This window comes from Prunus avium, chromosome 2 (assembly GCF_965620075.1).
Source record: "Prunus avium chromosome 2, drPruAviu1.hap1.1, whole genome shotgun sequence".
Taxonomy (NCBI): Eukaryota; Viridiplantae; Streptophyta; class Magnoliopsida; order Rosales; family Rosaceae; genus Prunus; species Prunus avium.
In genome coordinates, this window is record NC_142285.1 from 37,798,559 (window position 1) to 37,815,427 (window position 16,869).

A 16,869-nucleotide genomic window follows, 5' to 3' on the forward strand; every position below is an offset into this window, starting at 1 on the left:
AAATAGCCTTCTCACTTTAAACTCCTCATTATAGCCTCCCGCTAAGTTTCTAACCCTTTAGTAATATTGAGTTTTGTTATAATTTGGATCCCTATATTGGGCTTAATACTGAAGCTCCCATCTTGATACTCAATAATATTATATAAAAATTATTTTCAATTTTCACAACTTAGACAAATAACAGGCTCCACTAGCCTAGGGTTAGACCAATAGACTTTTGGGACATGAAATGAACAACACGCCTCCTTAGCTACTAGCTATCCAAGCGCAATAGCCAATCACACAGAAGAAAGAGAAGCAAAAATAGAAATTCAGAGACACGGATGGCTGCAGCTATGTGCTGGTTTGGTTGCCAAGAAGAAGATGCAGAAATATATTAGCAACCAGTTTAACAATTGCATAGAGATCACAAGAGCATAACTTTTATATTTATTAATGTATACTGTTTCTTTTTGTTTCAGAAACCTACATCCAGTAAAATATACATAAAAAAATTACATGGACATTAATAATATCAAAGTTATGACTGGCAGAGACAAATAATGACAGATGCGCCCAAGATTGATTTTAGGGGTAACATAATAATCATACAATTGCAACCTTGAGAGACAAAAAGTCTGAAATCTTGTTCGTATAAAAATCTGTTTGTATGGAGTTGTTAGGACTCTGAAGCACTGATAACAAAAATTCAGACTTTAGTGTAGTTACCTGAGAGAACAAAAAGAGTTTTGCAACCAACATTTTGTCCAAACAGAATATCAGTATCTAATCTGTCCCCAACCATGCAAATCTGTGACTTCAGGATGCCAAATCTGTCATTAATTAAATTCAACTTACTAATATCAGCAATTATATGACCAAAATGTTTTCATCAGATCCATTCAAGTCCACTTCTTTAAGATGTCAAGTGTTCTGCGACTTAGTACATGTCAGCTACTAATTAGAATGCAAAATTACATCACGAAAATTGTACATTCTGTTACAATAATTGCATTCTTGTATTTACAAAATCATTGATGTTTACCTCATTAGTCAAAGTCATGTCTTTTAGCCTTTGAGTGTCTTTTAACTTTTAAGACAGGGCACATAATCTAGATGGTTGCTAAGCATAGTGAGTGATTAAAAAGATGAGTCAATGATGAAACTCCTCTAATGTTTGTCAGAAAACCAAATAGAGCAATTTAACTTCAATAACTAAAGAATTAATCTACAGTAAGATAAAAGAAAATAATGTAAGATAGGCCATTGATCTCTCTCTCTCTCTCTCTGAGTAAATGCGCAGGCACACACACTTGTGTACTCTGTGCACAGTTTAATTTCATTTTTGCAAGTCTTGGATGGACTAACACTACAATTTGTTAGCACTTCAATGGTTTCGTTATCACAAGTAGTCTTGTTCTTACAAAGCAAATCAATTGCTGTCTTGGTTCATCAGCATAAGTAGGCGCATTATATGTCTTACAATGCAATACTCATTTATATCTCTTATAATGCATCTCGGATTATAGATATTGTGGTACGTATAATATTTGGTACACAAAGGTTACGTATCTCTTATAAAGCAAATTTAAAGCGCATTATATGTATCACGCTATATGATATCCACCTTAAGAGAATGCCTTGGTGTTATATAACATAAAAACTCTTATCAGAATATGTTCTTTGCTCAAGATAACAGTACTCATGTTACTTAAGAATTAAGATAAAACAATGAAGAACAATAAATAAAGCATCTGACTTACTCGTTTGCTAAGTAGTCCATCATAAATGTTGAGGGTTTTCCCACAACCAGCGGCTCACATTGAGTAGATCCGCGGATAGCGCCAACCATAGAACCACCACCTGAAGTTGAGTATTAATTATAGTAGCCATTGAGAGAAAATTATAGTAGCTTCATCAATTTGTTAACAACCTTTTTGGCTAGGTATTTTCAGGTCCAGAAATTCAAAATTTCCCAGTCAACTTTAGAAGTTTAGGTCACATGTAATCAAGTCATTTGGAACCACTAACCCATGCATCAGTAAATGCATAGATAATCTGATTCAGAATCTGAACATTAACGAGTTCAATAAATTCTAATAAGTTCTTTTTTATAAGATCGAATAAAAGGTGGCCGTTTTCACAGTCCTATCTCCTCTCCCTTATATTATGCTTTGATATATTGAACAGAAACAAGGAGATGAAAGCATATATAAATGTGAGTGCAAAGTGTACAAATAGGAGTGTGAAAATCGCTGCCCCTAACAAATGACTTTTGAATTTGAAACAAATTCCAATTAGGAAAATCTTTACATGTTTTGCAGCATAACGCAGTTGAAAATAATCTAATTAAAACACAAAGTGCAACAAGAGAGGAGAGAAATGAACCTGCCCATTCCTGAGCATCTGTGAGATGAGTGACAGGATCACGATTTGTTGCAATGAAAGACATCCAGGGTTTTCACGTATACAGAGTGTCCCATACCTTCCATCACATAAACATTGACTGCCACCAGAGAAGACCAAATGCAATACATGCAACAAGTGCACTGCATAATAATAAGACCATAATGTTTATATGGTGTTGGCACTTGGTAACATGTATATTCCTTCCATTTAATACTTTGTAACACAATGTTTGCATATACGCCTGAATTTGAGAACAAGTACAGTCCATAGAAAATTAAAGAAAAAAATATAGTGAATTGTTGCAGTTATGTGGCATTTCTTTTTCAATCCAAACCTTCAGACGTTAAAGTTTAAATATTAAACTGAAGCCCTAATAATTTTTTAGGCAAGAAGAATCTAAAACAGAAGGTACTTGAAGCAGCAGTGATTCTTCAAATTTTAATTACAAAGGAAAATACAGTACCTTCCAACAACAAAAATGTGCAGTGTGTTCAACACACATGCATTGACATAAACAAGAATCACCAGAACTTACTGAATTTTGTAGTAGTTGAAATTTCGGTCAAATCCAACCACAACAGCTCCAACCTAGAAGACAACGAACAAATAGATCTAGCAATATTAAAAGTTGATGTTCTTTTTTCTTTTTTTAAGAAGAAAGAAGAAAGAAAGAACCTCACATGTGTATGCTCAGTTTTAAGGTTCCAAAAAGGAATGCAAAAGCTCTATTGAGAGAAAGTTCTACTAGCATTTCTATCAACACAAACCCAATAATAAACAAAGTTCTATGAAGCAAGAAAGGACAGAAGTATACATTCTCTTCATGCTCCATCAGAAATTCAGGCTTCAGATCTATCTTCTTCCCACTGTCTTCCTGTAAGAAAAGGAAAGCATTTAAAAAAATACTTCTCATCACATGTAATATAACAGGGGCATATTAATGAATAAAAAGAATTATAAACAACTTTAGCCCAGTCCATCCCTCAAACTACTAATTATAAACAATTGTAACTACCTAACTTTTCCTGATAGTTTAGGGCCTTAGGCACACGAGCACACACAAAAAGATGATGTTTTCAAAAAATTCAGTTTCCAAATATTTACTTTTACATCCAAAGAAGATGTAGACCTCGTTATGTCTCTCGAGCAACAGGGAAATAATGACACCAAGTTTTGTGCAATACTCTTGTTAGCCAAATGAATAACATGTCATTTGATTTCACAAACTAGGATACAAAATAGAAAAAGTACAAGTAACAGCATCATGTACTGAAACTTACATGATTTCGGACTCATACTTACTGGTCCACCAAGGTATTGATATCCAGCAAGCTCAAGCTCCTTCAAGATACCTTCCTCACCAATCACATAAACCTATAAAAGGCTCGATCATCAGTCTATTATCATCTAAGTTCATTATTAACATGCACCAGTTAATTCATTTAGTGCTAATCATGAGGTACCAGATGCAAGGAAATCACAACAAAAATAAAGTTCTTTCACAATACGCAAAACTTGGAATCCCCAAGGAGAAAACCACTAGCAAACACAATTTACCATGCCTGAAAGGCTCAATTAGTATGTATCTATAACTGACAGACTTTTCTCATCTTCAGACTCAACAATAAGTCGAAGTCGTCAGATAATGAAATATGGCTCAGATTTTCAATATCTACTTTTCCAGAGCGAAGTGCTTCAAGAGACAGGCTACCAAATCGATGGGTTCAACCGAACAATGAACAACCTTTAAAAGGAGTCACAAAGGTGACAAAAACCAATTAATTCAACCATGGCCAGCTACCAATTAAATAAATACCAAATTGCTTCTAAACAGAATTGACATTATCAACCAACAAAAGACTCTAACTTTAACAAATCAAGAGACAATAAGTAAAAACCAATCAGATATAATTAAACCAAACCCATGTAAATTACTTTTTTGTTAAGAATACCAGCACCTATGCAAATCCTTCCTTAGTTACACTAGCCAAATTAACCCAAATATCAAAATCAAGAACGATTAACATTATCCCAACAAAATAATCTCATAATTATAGCAGAATTAACATGACCATGATATAAGCAAAGGCTCATATTTTTTATACCCTCAACTAAACCAAATATCAAGATCAAACGCGATAAACATTAGCACAATACACAAACTAAATTCACATTTCTGATAAATCAATAAAACCTAACCTAAGATCAAAATCAGCAGCATTAACATTACCGCAACACGGGGAAAAAGTAAGAAAATTTGTGATCAAACAGAAATCAAAATTAAGCGAAATTAACATTTCACAACTATAAAGGCTCGACTTTCACAAACCAGAATCAGAATGAAGAAAAGTCACATAACCAAAATCATTTTATAGAAACTAGAATAAGAAAATAAGAGCTGTCATAATTAAAAATAAAATTAGCGTAAAGCCACCTGGTATCGATGTGAGGCGACATCATTGGATCGTCGGAGTCGTTGTCGATGAACTCATAATCCGCAACTCCAGATTCGTCGCTGTCCATGGCGGCCGCTGCGTCGTCGTCGCCGCCACCATAGAAATCCTCGTCATTGTCGTCGTCATCATTGGCGTCGAGCATGTCGAAGTCGTCGTCTGATTACATTTCCTGGGTTTTCTGATGAAGAGGATCAAAACCCAAATTGGGAATCAATCCTAATTGCATTGAACAAAAGAGGGCTGGGGTTGGGGTTGATTGGAAGAGAGACAGAGAGAGCGGGAAGTATGTAAACTAGAGGAGGAGGGAAGGTGAAATTGGTAATTTACTATATTTAAACAGTATGGCCGTTCGGCTATACTATTTTTTTGTTTTTAAACAGTATAGCCGTGCGGCTATCCTTTTTTACTATTTTTGTTTATAAACCGTTAAGCCGTGCGGCTATACTATTGTTTTTTGTTTTTAAACAGTATAGCCCCTCGGCTCTACGTTTTTGTTTTTAAACAATATAGCCGCGCGGCTATACTATTTTTTGTTTTTTAATCAGTACAGCCGGGCTATACTACGCCCAGTCTCTTTTCCTCTCTCGCGTTATTCTCTTCTCTCGTCGCTCTCTCCCGAACGACATGTTCACCTCACCACACCAACGACAACGACGACAATATTTACATGTTTTGCAGCTTAACGCAGTTGAAAATAGTCTAATTAAAACACAAAGTCCAACAAGAGAGGAGAGAAACGAACCTGGCCATGCCTGAGCATCTGTAAGATGAGCGACAGCATCAGAATTTGTTGCAATGAAAAGACATCCAGGATTTCAGAGTGTCCCATACCTTCCGTCACATAAACATTGACTGCCACCAGAGAAGACCAAATGCAATACAGGTAACAACTGCACTGCATATATAATAAGACCATAATGTTTATATGGTGTTGGCACTTGGTATAGTAACATGTATATTACCTTCCATTTAATACTTTGTAACACAATGTTTGCATATACGCCTGAATGTGGCAATGTGATCTAAATAACAACACTCGTCTTAATATTCATCTTTCGAGTTTAAAGAATCAAGTTTTGAATTCATAATATTAAAATTCAAATATGCTTTTATTGCAATGCAGGCATATATATTTTCAACTGATATACTGAATTGCTAAGGGGACAAACTGGCTGCTTGAACATGATCCTTCTTCATTAAAATAAACAAAATCTAGGTTTTGAGAGACAAATGGAATTCTTAGCGTATCTCTCTTTTGACTTGTGTGTAACAAGTTGCATTGATATAAGCAACCAGCAAGCAAGTGGCCAATGCGGATTTAACTCATCTTAAACCTTCCAAAATATTATTCATTATTCGGCGCTAGCCGGAAGATAAAAACCACAACGCAAGCATCTAATCCGCCGTATACTTTGGCCATTGCTTTACACGACAAATTCTTTATCATCATTTTCTTTTTGCAAATTAAATAAATAATAAGACTCTTTACATAAATCAAATACCAATAATAAAGAATATATTTCTTCAATCAAGAATCCACATAGACATATAATATATGTGTATAGAAGAATTCCAATTTTTCACTCTAACTATTCAGTAATTTTTCTTCTCATGGATGCTATATCCAGAGAGCAACAGCTAAATGAATAAAACTATAAAATGGCGCTGCTTGGTGGGGGCAAGAGGGCACTCGAGAGGAATGCTTGTCTTATTTTGCTTTTCCCAGCTTCTGTGTATGAACAATTGCTGCAAATCCCATATGTTTGTGCTTATTCATCAAAGAGTACATGAATAAGATGGAATGAATCTAACTTGCCATGGGCTTGCCCTCCAAAAATGATCTGAAAACAATAAAAGCCTGGCGAGGTCGATGGAGCGGAACCTCATGCCCAGCTCCGGTCACGGTCACAAATGTCAGCCCCTTGTATATTTGGTTCCAGCCACCAACCTAGATGACAAAGGAATGAGAGCGCTTCAGGAGATGAAGGATTATAGAGTTTACTGCAGATATAACAAAAGGATACGGTAGAAAAAGTCTATATACAGTTAATCAGGAATACGGTTGTCATAAGCACATAAAGTCTATGGCCCAAAGAAAACAAAGAAGAGTAAAGAAGGAATGTAAAAGGCTACCCATTGTAAGAAGAGAAACGAGCAGTGTAAATATGGACTGAAGTTACAATAGGAAAACATAAAATTGCAATTCGAGTTAATGGTTGTGAAGAACATCTCTTCCATGGAACTAACCTTGCCATTGTCATACCAAGGGGACCAGTTGGTAATTGTTGGTAGCTTCAGGGCATCTATGGAGTAGCGAGTTGCAGTCACAGGAACCACTGCATCAGTGTCTCCACTGGAGAAAGAGTTCATCAATAGCCATGTCAGCTACAGGAAGCAAAATTGAAAAACAAAAGTACAGTTCCAAAGAGTACGTCCATAAGTATATTCACGAAATTATACAACAAACAGTAACATCTTGTTCATTTTTTATTATTCACACGCTACAAACTCTTCAACATGAAGTACAGTTCAATAAAAACCTTTAGTGATCTTTGCACAAGTAAATACTTAATGGAAATATAAAACAGGATTGCTTCTATGAACAATGCACATTCAATTTACCGCCACCATTACCATTACTGCTGCTAGTAGTGCTAGTTTATAACATCAAGTTCCCGAACAAAAAACTAAACATATGTAACTTGAATTACAGAAATCCAGGGAACCAGAATCCTCAAAATTCAGGGACCTGAGGGAAAAAGGAGTTGCAGTATGGTGAGTCTACCTGTATACCCATATCCTAAGACCAGCAGCAATGAGCTCTCGATAAATAGGAACCATAGACAGTGGAGAATCCGCCCAGTAGGTTCCAACTATATCACTGCAGAAAAACACTTTATCTAAGAACTCTATTGCAAGACATGCAAGAAGTTAAATATTGAAAACAAAATACCTACCTGCATGTTTGCCATGGATAAGAAATTCCAGTTACATTGGCATGGAATGCCCTTTGAACTTCTGGATGGTTGAAGTACACTTCAGAATACCTCTCAGTGCAGGGATCATAGGCTCTGGACATCCATGGCTGAGTTTAAACAGCGTAAGATTAAATAACACAGACCTTTCAAATGATTTTTAAAGAAAATATGCAATTAAGCAAATTCTAGACTCTGAGGAACACATTGATGCTAATGTAGTAATGAAATATAAGCAAGAAAATGTTAACTAGTTGTACCACCAGTGACAAAATTCAGAATCAAAATTTTTCATCTTCACAGAATCTAAAGATATTGCAAATCATAGTTTGAAACTTTAAGGGCAGGGAACTTAAAAAACAAAATAAAATATAACTTTGCATCTGGAAAAGCAATGCAATGAGATGCATATGTTCTCAATAGGAATTGTTCAGAAGAATTTCATATATCAAACAAGTATATGAAGTATTTTTATATCTAATATAAGGGTGAATTGAGTTCTAAGGTTAATTATATCAATTACTTATTAAAAAGCCAAGTAATCCCTGGTACACTGACTGCATGGGGAAATCACCAAAACAGTGACAACTGACTAAAACCTATAAGCAACTAAAAATTACCTATTCCTTTTTTACTTTTTTTAACTCCTAGGTCTGTTAGACAACCACAGTACCCTGGAGAATGGGTTAACAATGTATGTGAAGCTAACACCTTTCCTCAAGTGCAGTCCCATCCCACACGAGGAAAGGCAAACAGAGAGAAACATATACATGCAGGCTCCACCAGTTAACAAATTAGTAGAGAATGATGACTAGTGAGGAAAAGAAATGTTCAGTAGAACTTACGTAATGACCCCTCAAGTTGTGCTTCAGCGTCTCAGTGCTATTGCAAGGACGGGTAAAAATGCTGTATGGATCAATGTTTCCCTGCTCCACTTCTGCTATTTTAAGGGCTCTCATACATTCCACTGATGGATGCTGAGAGGATCCAAAGTCACAGGTTACTCGTAGCATCCGATAGGTAGAATCAGAAATTAAACCATGGGTCCACCAGTATTGAAATGTGCCAACGTAATCATGGTAATCATCAGTCACAGCATTTCCCACCTGGGAGAAAGAAATAAATCAACAAGATAAATACACCCATGTAAATAGGTTAGTTGCCAGACACTTCACATGTTAAAGTTCTCATAAAATATATGGAAAACTACAACTGTGTGTTTCATTTAAATTAGTTCTCAAAATCATGATTGAATGTACTTAATTTTAAGGATTTCCTTGTTAGCAATTAAAATAATTTATTTCATTTTATGGCATCCTGAAAAAATAGAATAAAACAGTCTATCTACAGTTTAACTTCAGCTTGTTTTAAAACAAAATAAGTTGCTCAACAGGTTGATAGTCAATTACCTCAAAAGTACTAAAAAAATCAAACAATATTTCAATCGTGGAAAAAGTAAAATATCATTTGATATTGGTAATTCTTCGAACAATAAATAAAATCTTTTACATTGTACCAAGCAACCCTTTAGGAAAGAGGCAGAAACTAAAGTTTGCACATAGTTGCAATTCAAGATAATCCTACATTCTTACCAAAAATCCCTTAAAATTTATAACTGGATTCTGAATTCCCTTGTTTCTCTCATAAACCAATTGAGACAACTGAGGAACATAGTGACCTGAAAGTGAAATTTTGAAAATGAACTCATTATCATATCAAATGTGCAGGGAAACCATAGTCAAGATGAAATTGGAAGAGGAAAAGGGGGAAAGTAGGTTGAGGAAGTAATTCACACCTGCATAACTTTCTCCAGCAATGTAGAAATCTCGGTGCTTGTACTGTGGGAACCTTTCAAACCAATTGACTAGAAATGCATATGCATCTTCAGCTACAGACACAAGACACCCCAGATATCAAAAAATTTCAGAAATGTCAAAATAAACTAATTTGTAAACAGAGAAACAGTATTCACACAACCCATGAATCTTCCAAATGCTAGCCCCTACAAACTGAGAAAACTATAAATTCAATATAAGGCTACAAAACTAAAGTGAACAACAACCTGTTCTCTGGTCTCCGGTTGTGTACAAATCTGTGGTCGTATTCGAGTATGAAAAACCAACACCAGCTGGAGATTCAAGGAACAGCAAATTTGCCACTGCCCAAATATTTGAAAATCAATCAGAATTAGATAATAATAAAAAGATGACAGTTTTGTAACCAATTAAGAGAATATGCACCATAAGGTTATACATACAATTGTTCCAAGCATAGGGATTCAAGTAAAGGGCCTTCCCATCAGGTCTAATGCGAAACGGTCCAATCTCTTCAGCTGCTCCATAAGCAACAGAAGAACAACCTGGACCACCATTGAGCCACAACACCAGCGGTCTAGACTCAGGTCCACGGTTTTTTGGGGATTCAATCAACCAGTAAAATAATGCTCTACCAGCTTTCTTATTCACAGTCACATAACCAGAGTACTGCGCAAACCCCACATTTGGCTGTCCTGGCAAATTTGTGATTCTATCCCTCACTTGATCTTGAATCGAAGCAAAACAAGCTCCAAAGAAAAGGAGCAAAATGCAAAGAAATGCAAATGGAGAGTGGTCACCCATTTCTTAACCAGTCAAGCAATAACAAAGACAAAGCAACAAAACTCTAAATCATAAGATTCAGAAGCTGTAAGCAGAAAGAGACTTAAAAAGCATTCAGTGAAGGTACTGCAACAATAGATCAATTACAACAAACTCAAATGAAACCCAGAAGCACAAATCCCAACACAGTTATGGGTTACCAAGGAATTTATCTACAATGCACTAAACAATAAAACCCAGATCCCAAAATATATCTGGGTCTGCAATGAATTACCTAAAGAGACTAAAAAAAATATGAGTGACAGAGAGAGACACAGAGTGCTTGACATTTATAAAAACTTGGCCTCTCAGGCAGAATGCCAATGATTGTGATTAGTTGGAATGGAGTGTGAATGGTCTGCAAGCCATGCAATTTTTTTGTGCTTTAAAATTCCACAGCGTGGAATTTATTTGCTTCACTCAGTCAATTGACCGAACAGGTAGGATGCGCACATGGGGTTAGCTCTAGATTTTTCAAGCTGCAAACTTGAGGTCTGCAGCTAACACCTACAAAAAATGAATCTAAACCAAAAAAGCACATGAGCTTTCCTATAAGTATCTTATTTTAAGCCAAATAAGGGAAGGCAATTAGTGACTAATAATGGTGAAAGAAGTTCATAAACAGAATCAAATAAAAAAAGATAAGCAACAGCACTGTACAGATTAAGTGTTAAATAATAAGAGTGGGTGGCCGTAATTTTGTTAGCTGCAGTGTCCTGTAGTCTGTTGGCGATACCTTGAAAAACTCAGTCCAGGGATGAAGGAATCAAATTGGTTGTGGGCTTGGCTGCGGCTTGACTTTTTCTCAAAGCATTTTCTTTTTTTCTTTTTTTCTTTTTTTTTTTTTTTTCTTTTGGGAAGTTTCATCATATCCTCTGAATGGGCCATGGGCTGTCAGTTGGAATTCTGATTCATGTTTTATTTTGTTTTAATTTGAGCTTTTTTTTTGGTCAAGGGTTTTAATTTGAGCTTGCCAAAATATCTTTTAAACAATAACATAAAAGTATTTGCGCCATTCGAGTAGGGGCGTGTTATCCAATTTTAGACATTAAGTCATGCACTCGATCATAATTGAAAATTAAATTGTGCGTGTGATCCCATTTTAGACATTAAAATGCATAATCATGATTGAAAATACGTCACACACAACTGGTGTTAGTATAACTCTTCACATGGTTGATGATCGATTTTATGTTAATTAGCTTACTAAAACAATGATGAAAAATGACATTGAGTTTCTCTTTATTATACATATTTACAACAAACTTTTAATCTAGCGATATTTTTCTTTTGAATAATAGAAAAGGAGATCTAAATCACTTATGTGGATTGATTAAAAATTGCATCTTAGAACCCTAGAATTCAATGAAAGGAAATATATCATAAATTGTATGTTTTTTTGTAAGTGCATGTGGGAGGTTACTCGAGAAGATAGGTTTTGTTGCAATGATGGCTGTGAGTTTCAACAGTTGCGGCTTGGTGGATGAGTCAAGTGTGAGAGTTTGTAAGCATAGAGTCAGAGTTACGTACATACTCAATCAAAGAGAGAGATAAGAGAGTTGGAAGAGAAGGACCTACCATGTTTCGAAGATAGGAAAGTAAACCATGAAAATGATGGCCATTCAATTTTAATATACATATATAAATGGAGAGCATGGACCAAAACGTGGTTCCACGTTCATTTCTTCTGTTTTCTACACTTTTTCTCTTTTAATTTCTCAATGTTCTGGATGGAAACAACAAATATATTTTTCTACAACGCAAGATCTCGGGTGTAAAAGTAACTGCTTTGTCTAAAGCTACATACAAGCCCCTTTCAACGATAGTAAATTAATTTGTAGGAAAAAAAACTTTCTTTGCTTGACCATATTAAGATATTATATAAGATCCGAAAAGGAAGAAATATGAAGGAAAAAAACAAAAAAAGCGAACTCTAATGTGGAAGAGGTGCTTTTTAGCACTATAGTTATGAACCCCCTATTTGATTCGTTTTCTGGATTCGTATCAATATGAGACTTTTAGACATAGAGGCAGGGGAGGCCTTTTTGAATGATTAAAATAAAAATAGTAGGGCCAACATGTAAATCCTTCTTGGGATATTTGGGTGATTCAATGTCTATAAATTTTAAGTGTGTATAGACATTTTTGGGTGCCTATAGAATCAACCAACATTTGGACCCAAATTGTAGATGTATTTTTCATTAAACAATTACACGATATATACAAGTTTTTCTCAATGCTACTTAAAACACAAGAATTCTAAGATTACAATTTACAATGAAATCAAACGTCTTACAATAGAAAAAGCACTTATTTAGAATCATCAAAACACACGAGATTTTTACTTTCTTACAGAAGATTTATCTTTGTGTTAGATGACAAGTCATTATGTAATTGTCCATTTACATGGAAGTTATGAACCCACCCACCCCTGCTCTGCTTCCGTGCATGCACTCAATAAACTCCCATGTCGACGTCTGATATTCCTTAATAAAAAAGATAAATACAAGGAGAGAGAGAAAAAAAAACATCAACTTGACTAAAAAGCCTTGTTGTTTTTTTACTGTGTTACCTTACTTCTCCCCTGAAATTTTCACTCCAAACAAAATCCACCATGAGAGAATTCTTTATTTGATAATTCCACATGCTCCAAATCCAACTCATTTGTATTATGTGTATAAATATGCTTTTTTCAAAAGTTCCAACAACAAGCTTTTGACTTATTGGGCGGTGGGCAGTTGCCAGTTGAAAAAATTTACTGTGAAAACAACAAGGTAACCTTATTTTTCGCTCTTCTTGTTATCATCCCACGAGTTTTAGGGTTTTAATATCAGTAATTAGAGAGGTTTAGAGGTTGCATCTGGTTCATCATACACCATGATTTTTTTTAGAACCATCATGCACCATGATTAAGCATAAAAGAATTCATATATTCTTTTACAGAGTTGAACATTTAATCCTTTTCTTTTTGTCACTAGTTAAGCATTTAAACATTTACTATACCCCTTTCAATTATACGAAAGTTTTATTTTGTTGAATTGAAACAATTAAACTTAAATTAACATGAATTTTTACGGTGTCATTTCATATTCATTTCACTCCGTTAACTCTAAGTTAGGCTTCACATGCTCATTTCATATACGTTTTATTCTTTTATGATAAAAGAGCGATAATATTTTATTGATAAGATATATAAATAAATAAAAAGTAAGTACAAAGCAACTAAGGTGTTGAATATGGATACAACTTCTCTAGTGACCAAACGCAACAACAAGTTGAATTGATATGGATAAAATACGCACAACCCAAAAAATGATTAAAATCACTGAATCAGTAATCAAAAGCATATGTACCCAAACATGCAATAAAGATTTGTCATGCAACATTAGAAACGTCAAATTCTTATCAAAAGCCAAAAGGAAATAAAATAAAATAAACAAAAAAACAAACCACATCAAACTCCTATAGAGTTCATGGGAATTATTAGACTAACACAAACTAAAAAACAAGTCCACCGCTCCACATCCTCTTGGGCAACCTGAAGAAAGCCATAGTGTCATACTGGCTAAACTCATAGTACCGCACCAACTAAACCTGAACCTGACATTATCCACGCTTCGTAGCTTCAAATCTATATCGAAGGGTGACAACTTGAACCAATCTGGTATGTGTGGGCCAAAAGACAATAACTATATCATGGCAACGACAACGTACGTCTCATGGTGATTGCTTCTACATCACAAAATAAAACAAAAAACAAAGAATCCATAGGGAAAATGTGTTAAATTCAAAGAGACGGGACAACGACCCACTACCAACAAGACCAATATTGTCCCCAACTTAACCTTCTATAAAGCCCAGTAGGTGTGAGGTTTTATTACAAAATGCCTCGATGATATTAGTAGTGGAACCATTCATTATATTTTGTATTTTATTTAGTCAAGTTTCTGATGTGGGATTTATATTCTTCAACACGCCCCTCACGTGGGACCACCATATAGTGGGCCACACATGTAGTCAAAAATTTAAACCCAACACGTGAACAAGGATACATGCCCAATTCAGGCCCAGTCAATCAACCTGCTCTAATACCATGTTAAATTTAAGAGAGACGGGCCTACGACCCACTATTAACAACAACGATATTATCTCCAACTTAACCACCTACAAAGCCCAATAGGTATGAGGTTTTATTACAAAAGGCTCGGTGATATTAGTAGTGATACCATTCATTATATCTTGTATTTTATTTAGTCAAGTTTCCGATATATGACTTATATTCTTTAACAAAAGGAAGGGAATTATAGAAAATGGGATGATAGGAAAGAAAAGGGATGGAATAGTAAGGGTGGCCGCCAAGTTGACGACTAGGGTTTTTTCTTTAAGGTTTTCTTCGTATACGTTGTATTCTAAGTTGGCATTTAGAAATTTTAATTTTTGAAGTAGGAATTGAAATTGCGAAGGTTTTCTTCGTATACGTCCTACTCTTCTGTTTAGAAGCAATATTAGAAGAGGGAGAAATCGAATTTAAAATCTCGTATGTAAGAATAAATGATTTTAACCACTTCCATTATAAGTCTCTTTACAATCCTTTTTCTCTCTGGCCAATCTAACTTACCGAATTGCTTGTATAAAATAAAAAAATAAATAAAAGAATGCACCTAGAATTTTTACTATTTTTTTTCTGACAGCATGTGTTTGGTTACAATTATATCTCCAAACGAGCATTTGCCAAATACGACAACGAGTATACGTGCGTTTGCACGTGTCCTGGTTGACGTCTGCATTCCGTAGTTTACTGCTTTGACTCCGTCTCGACTCCCGCTCGCTGAGGCTAGCTGAACTCAACTGAGGTGGAAATGCTTGCTAGGCGACAAAGTTGGGTTTTCTGTACAAGCCCTTGTAGTGCTACATATTTACGCAGAGGTCCTCTGAGACTGAGAGTTGAAATGTCATCACTTGGGTTTTCACTGATTAATAGTTATTTTATATTTATTTTATATCAAATGACCGACTAAAATTAGATTGTACATGGTGATCACTCCACATCACAATCCGCATCACAAAAATTTAGTTGTAATTTAATATAGTACTATTTTTCTAGTGTTTCGAGGGGTTTCTAGTTCGAATCGCTCCCTCTTTCGTATATTTTTTAATAACATTTATTCCTCTGAATAATCAAACAAAAACTTCTTATGTCAACTTGTGGTATTGTTGGACCAAATTAACATAACCATTTCTTTTTATGCGACTTAACATAACCATATGCAACGAGTGAATTTGTTTAATTAACAAAAACTCTTCAAAGGAGGAGTTGGTTCTATGTTTGATGTATAAAATCAAACCACCATTGGTGCAACATTTTAAAATTTTAGACTATTGTCTCTTACAATGTAATTAACTAGCAATATTTTGGGAGTATCGATTTTTACATTTATATGGGAAGTTCATATCCATCCATGAGTTAGGTATTGCATTCCCAATGATGTATTTACCAAACAAGTGAATGCAATTCCATTCCTAAATCTTGAACCAAACAACCCCTTAATTTTGTCCATTTATCCTTAATTTTTAATAATCAAAACACTCAATATAGCATCAAAGTAATTTAATAATCAAAATTAAATTCAATAGGGTCAGCTGTCCTTTTTTGGGTTTGTTTATAAAAATTAAATGGTGTATGATTTATCTATATTACTGGTCCTACAAGCTTGTAGTTGTATTAGTATCTTATTTTTAATTTTCCATTTTTCAATATTCCTTTTATAAAAAGAAAGTAAAATTATATATAATAGTCATTGTAGATATATTAATATAAATTCTAGATTTCAGTGCCAATTTGATTATTTGGGGATAGAGAGAACATGGTCCGAAAGCATTAGATGAAGTAAAGTTCCTCGTCAATTTAATTCTCAGCATAGAACTTTACAAGTATTTTATTAAATAAATGGCACATGGTCTAAGAATTTGTCATTGTGGGGGTGTGATTTTGGACGTGCCAAGAACAAATAATTGTGTGGAGACAATCATCCTTGGGCACTATATTGCCATGCTCATAGAATCAAGTGTACAAAATACCAAAGAAAATTAATTTTGCTTTTTATTTAAGCAGTTCAAAACAATGTTGGTAGGGGTTTGTAGTTCGAATGGTTACAAACAATTACTTACTCCTATCTTGTGTTTGAATCTCCTATACTCTAATATTGCTCGTTAAAAAAAAAAAGTGTATCCATATTCTAATGCTCACTTTAACTAAATTGTTTGCTTTTGACAAAGAAATAAAGGTCTATTTTGGAGTGCTTTTGGAATGGCTAAAAGCGATTTTGATAATATTTGGCAAAATAATTTGGAAACACTTCCAAATTTGTATCTAAACATCTTTATAATAAAAACGCTTATAAACAGAAATGCTTC

General features: G+C 34.7%; 1 protein-coding gene and 1 pseudogene across 2 annotated transcripts; both read right to left on the minus strand.

Annotated features, from left to right (window-relative positions):
* Positions 1–402: 402 nt before the first annotated feature.
* On the minus strand, positions 403–4,986 carry LOC110767594 (phosphoglycolate phosphatase 1A, chloroplastic-like; annotated as a pseudogene). Its single transcript, XR_015833723.1, has 8 exons — positions 4,823–4,986; positions 3,990–4,095; positions 3,691–3,762; positions 3,203–3,262; positions 2,924–2,976; positions 2,368–2,464; positions 1,743–1,842; positions 403–812 (listed from the first exon to the last, which is right to left on the minus strand). The product of XR_015833723.1 is annotated as a phosphoglycolate phosphatase 1A, chloroplastic-like (transcript).
* A 1,348-nt stretch (positions 4,987–6,334) lies between these two features.
* Positions 6,335–11,245, minus strand: LOC110767805 (serine carboxypeptidase-like 27). Its single transcript, XM_021971457.2, has 9 exons — positions 10,077–11,245; positions 9,882–9,977; positions 9,615–9,707; positions 9,412–9,497; positions 8,665–8,925; positions 7,802–7,929; positions 7,630–7,725; positions 7,092–7,197; positions 6,335–6,792 (listed from the first exon to the last, which is right to left on the minus strand). Exons 1-9 carry the CDS (start codon positions 10,435–10,437, stop codon positions 6,652–6,654), a joined length of 1,368 nt encoding a protein of 455 aa, XP_021827149.1. The 5' UTR covers positions 10,438–11,245; the 3' UTR covers positions 6,335–6,651.
* Between the last annotated feature and the right edge of the window lie 5,624 nt (positions 11,246–16,869).